Source organism: Esox lucius, chromosome 11 (assembly GCF_011004845.1).
Source record: "Esox lucius isolate fEsoLuc1 chromosome 11, fEsoLuc1.pri, whole genome shotgun sequence".
Taxonomy (NCBI): Eukaryota; Metazoa; Chordata; class Actinopteri; order Esociformes; family Esocidae; genus Esox; species Esox lucius.
The window spans coordinates 26,152,136-26,156,370 of NC_047579.1; the positions used below are offsets into that span (position 1 = coordinate 26,152,136).

General features: G+C 39.3%; 1 protein-coding gene across 1 annotated transcript; it reads right to left on the bottom strand.

Annotated features, from left to right (window-relative positions):
• Positions 1-394: 394 nt before the first annotated feature.
• Positions 395-1,765, bottom strand: nog1 (noggin 1). The gene has a single exon (XM_010891701.3). It carries the CDS (start codon positions 1,360-1,362, stop codon positions 694-696), a length of 669 nt encoding a protein of 222 aa, XP_010890003.1. The 5' UTR covers positions 1,363-1,765; the 3' UTR covers positions 395-693.
• Between the last annotated feature and the right edge of the window lie 2,470 nt (positions 1,766-4,235).

Consider the following 4,235-nt stretch of genomic DNA (forward strand, 5'->3'; position numbering starts at 1 on the left):
TATTTTCCAAGCTATCTAGATGCGTAGTTTCAATCAACTGAGAGCAGTCCATACCCATAGCATGCGTTGCACGATGCAGCCACTAATAACAGCCTCCGAGTTGGAATGGGGGAGGGCGCCTTACAGAAGCCCCTATGCCAGGTGACTCCATGAACGAGTTCAAGGTGTGCAAGTTTGGCTGGTAGGTGAGAGTCGCGAGTGACTGATTATGTGAGGAAGGGAGCGACTGCGCAAATACTAGGCCCTATGGCTGGTGACTCCATCAATTCCATGGTGTGTTAAGTTAACACGTAGGTGAGATATATTTTTTTTTGTTTAAAAAACTGAGATTGCTTTATTTCAGTGACAATTTTTATTACATGAATATAAAGAATAAATAACAGTTCTCTTAATTTACATGATAAATCATTAAAATAGGCTACCGATATTCAGCTGTCTCAGCTGCAAGATATCTGAGGTCGATAGATCGTTTTCCATAGACGAAAACAACGTAAAAACCGTCTTCAATATAAATACAAAAGGCCCACCAATATTTTTCTACAAATACGATAGACTGGTTACACATAGGCCTAATACTGACTTTTTACAAGAACCTATATAATTGAATGGCTCCACATGTACATAAAATACATTCCTACACTCGGTAGTACATACAAAATTGGTAATCATAATTTATAGTTTTAAACAGTAATTTCAGTTCGAGCAGGCGCATTTGCATTCGGTTATAATGGGGTATTGTACTGGAATCCAAGAACATTTTAGACCCCCTTTCTTCTGTATACATCGCCATCTCAATATCGTGAAATGGGTTGAATTTGCTGGTTTGCAGACCATCCCCTCTGGAACCGAACATGATCGTTTGCTTTGACAGCTCCCCACTCTCATGTAACGTGGCCAGAATCTGTTCCCGAGGTCGTTCCATGTGTAAATGACCGGGCAGAACGAAAATGACCACAGCCACTGCTGTAGCCTCCGTTTGAGTTTTTTACTGGGTTTGTGCTTCTTGCCAAACTGTATGTCAAAGTCCAGTGCTTTAATTTCTTTAGGCATCGCTCCACTGGGTTTCTGCTGAAAGTCCATATCATCAAGTTCATCGTTGCCAGTGTATTTGTCCTGTGGTGCTGTAACAGAAATAAAGCGACCATCAAAATCCCCCAGCACACTTTTAAGTTCGGTTTCATTGAGGTCCCTCTCTTTTGGGTCAAAGATCGGATCTGGGTCCTCTTTTAATTCCACAAGAGGCAAACTGTCACTCGGGATAGGACGGAGGAGGTAATAATGCTGGCATAGCCCTTCTTCTATTATAAGTCCGAGCGACAACATAAGAATGTACATTGCTACAAAATTTTGTGACTGATCCATGTTTAGCAAAAGGATATAGTATTACACAGGTGAACCGTTACAGTGGTGCAGGGTTCTTATTGAGTGCGCACCGGCGTGAGTTACATCCATTCAGACTTTACTTCTTGAGTGTTGTCCTCAAAATTCCGGCTGCATACTCCAGAGCAATCGCCAATTAAATGAAAATGGAACTGTGTCTCTTTCGTGTACCACCAGAATTCGCAGATGAAATGTAAGATATAAGCAGTGTCTCCCTTTTACGCACGAATTCACTATCACGTATCAAACGATCCAACAGCGTCAGTGGCATCAGCGGTTGTACCTCTCGTGCGCTGTACCGCCTGTTGCCACTTTCAAATGGGTAGTTGTCAAGTCCTCCCCACAGAGGATCGGCATGATAGTTTCTTTTGACGTTCAGATAGTAGCCGGGTCCCTCTGATATATCCTCAAAGGTTGTGATGTAATTCATATATCCATCTGAATGTGGGGTTGTTGTAAGTACTCTGACACCTCCCTCAATCAAGAGGCGGGGATGGGTCATGAAGAGGAGGGGTCCGTCAATTTGGATTCTGTTCGCCCTCTGTCGGTATATCTGACTATTTCTGCTCATTTTCCACTCGCCAAAGTGGGGATATTAGCGGTGAACCACAATTAGAACTGACTGAGAGGCCATAGCCTCCACTATTTATGTTTATTAGGCTAGGCCAAAATCAACAACTTATTTTCGAGGTTAGCCTATATGCTCTTTACAATGAAAATAGTACTACATTAATAGTAATAAAAGTATGAATACATTATTTTAATGAATTATAATTATAATACTAGTAGGGTTACTATGTTATAAAACAACAGGATAGATAGTATTTGGACTGGGGAAAGCATGTTTACAGGCTGTTGAATAACTCTCATGACAAAGAGAATCTACATAACAGCATGCCAACAAAACACAAAATGATCCAAAGATATTTAGAAATGTTGGTTGCAGTTTCAGTAGAAGGTTACGAAAGCTGTTATTAAGAATGTAACTAATATATATTAAAAAATTATATATATATATATATATATATATATATGTATATTTTTCTTTAATGAAGAGTGTTGTCTCCAATGGACAAGCAGGGACAATATGTTAGTGTGCAAACCATTCCACAGGGAAGCTCTCAATACACCTTGGCCAAAACAACTCCCAAATAAACAACTCTCACTAAGCAGCAGCCATGGAAAGTATCACAATTTGCTAACCTGTCTACCCTGAAATTCTTAGAGAATCATTCTTTGAAAATAATTTAATGGAAGAACTGACTGGCCGCTACATCAGTCATAAACCATCCACTTAGATAAATGCATCTCTGTTTCATTTTGAATGAGCTAATTCACACAAGCACTTCTGTACAACTCATTTACTTTACGGTCAAATGATGGTGAAAAGTCTGGAAAATTTCTTACTTTTATTTGTCATCTGACCTGTATGTATCATAAACCATCGCTCAAAAGGCTTGACAGACAGACGTGTTGTTGCAGCACTCCATTCACATCTGTAGAGGAGCGTAGCTATGATCCTCTACAGTGTGTCTTAAAAGCAAGATTGAGGTTAACGTGCAGTGTTTAAACCTCTGGAACTAACATCCAACTTTTCCTCCATGTTCTGCGCAGAATACATGTAGCCTGCAGAACTATCAAGACTCTTTTCAGGTGACTTTTCAGGTATTCTTGACAATTTCAATAAGCTCCAGCTTCTCTGCAATAAATTATCATGAAGGCATAGCTTGTTGGGGGGAAATAAGCTATAGTATCTGTATAACAGATTGATATTTCTGCAGCAATAATATGCAAATACTGATGAGTGGAATGACAATTGCCAATATCCTCCACAATCCCTTATAACACCTATGAAAGGGTTTCTTAATCCTCTCCTCGGAGACTACCACACATTTCACTTAACTGTGGCAGCCCAAAACTGTCACACCTGACCTGATTCAATTATGCGTCATTCTTAACCAAATAAATTCCAGTTGGATTCAAAAACATGCTTTGAACCCACTGAAAATACGCATTGTCGGATAATCGGCTACAAAACTGCATCAACCATAAACTAACAGTCAAAGACATCACAGTGTTCGGCCTCTATCCGGTTAATAGATTTGTTCATGTGTTGGTGTTTAATTGAACTGAAGAAAATGCTGTGGTCAAAGTCAATTACTTAATAGGTGATAGAGGAGATCAGCATTTGGGAGCTTGGGGATCATAGTTTCCCACTCGTAATATCAGTTGGAGAGGTGTTCCAAAGGAATTTCCCCATACACATGAGGTCAAATTTTTAATCAACACAAGGTTTAGACAACGGCTTGGTAAAAGCTGAGTTTATGAACCAGGTAGTCAGTTCATGGCTGTAACAAATATGTGAAATGTCTGGTGGTCCCAGAAGATACGTTTGGAAATGACTGACCTATGGAATACTTTAATTCATGCAGTTACATTTCTTGGTGAATATTCAGCTGTATCAGAGCCAACAGAGTGAAATGTAGAAAGGGTTCTCATTAAATTATGGCTCTATTGCCAGGTCTTATTTCATAGTGAGCTGTAAATGTTTCTTCTAATCTCTTCCTACAGTTTTTTCCCTCAGGGATATTGTGATAGTGAAATATTCACCTTGAAAAGACAGGATACTTTAGACAGACGTCTGCATAATTGAAAAGTTTTATTTTTAAATAATCCAAAGTATATTTTCTTTGCTAATAAAACAGCCAACATAATTAGCCATTTCAGAGTCTGGTCCTTGAAAAGCACAAAGACATTTAAACTTTTAAAGGATATGCATTCAAAATGAATACATTCAGGTTCAGCACAGGTCGCTGTACCGTTCCCTGCTGGTTTCTCATTTAGTGAGGCAAACC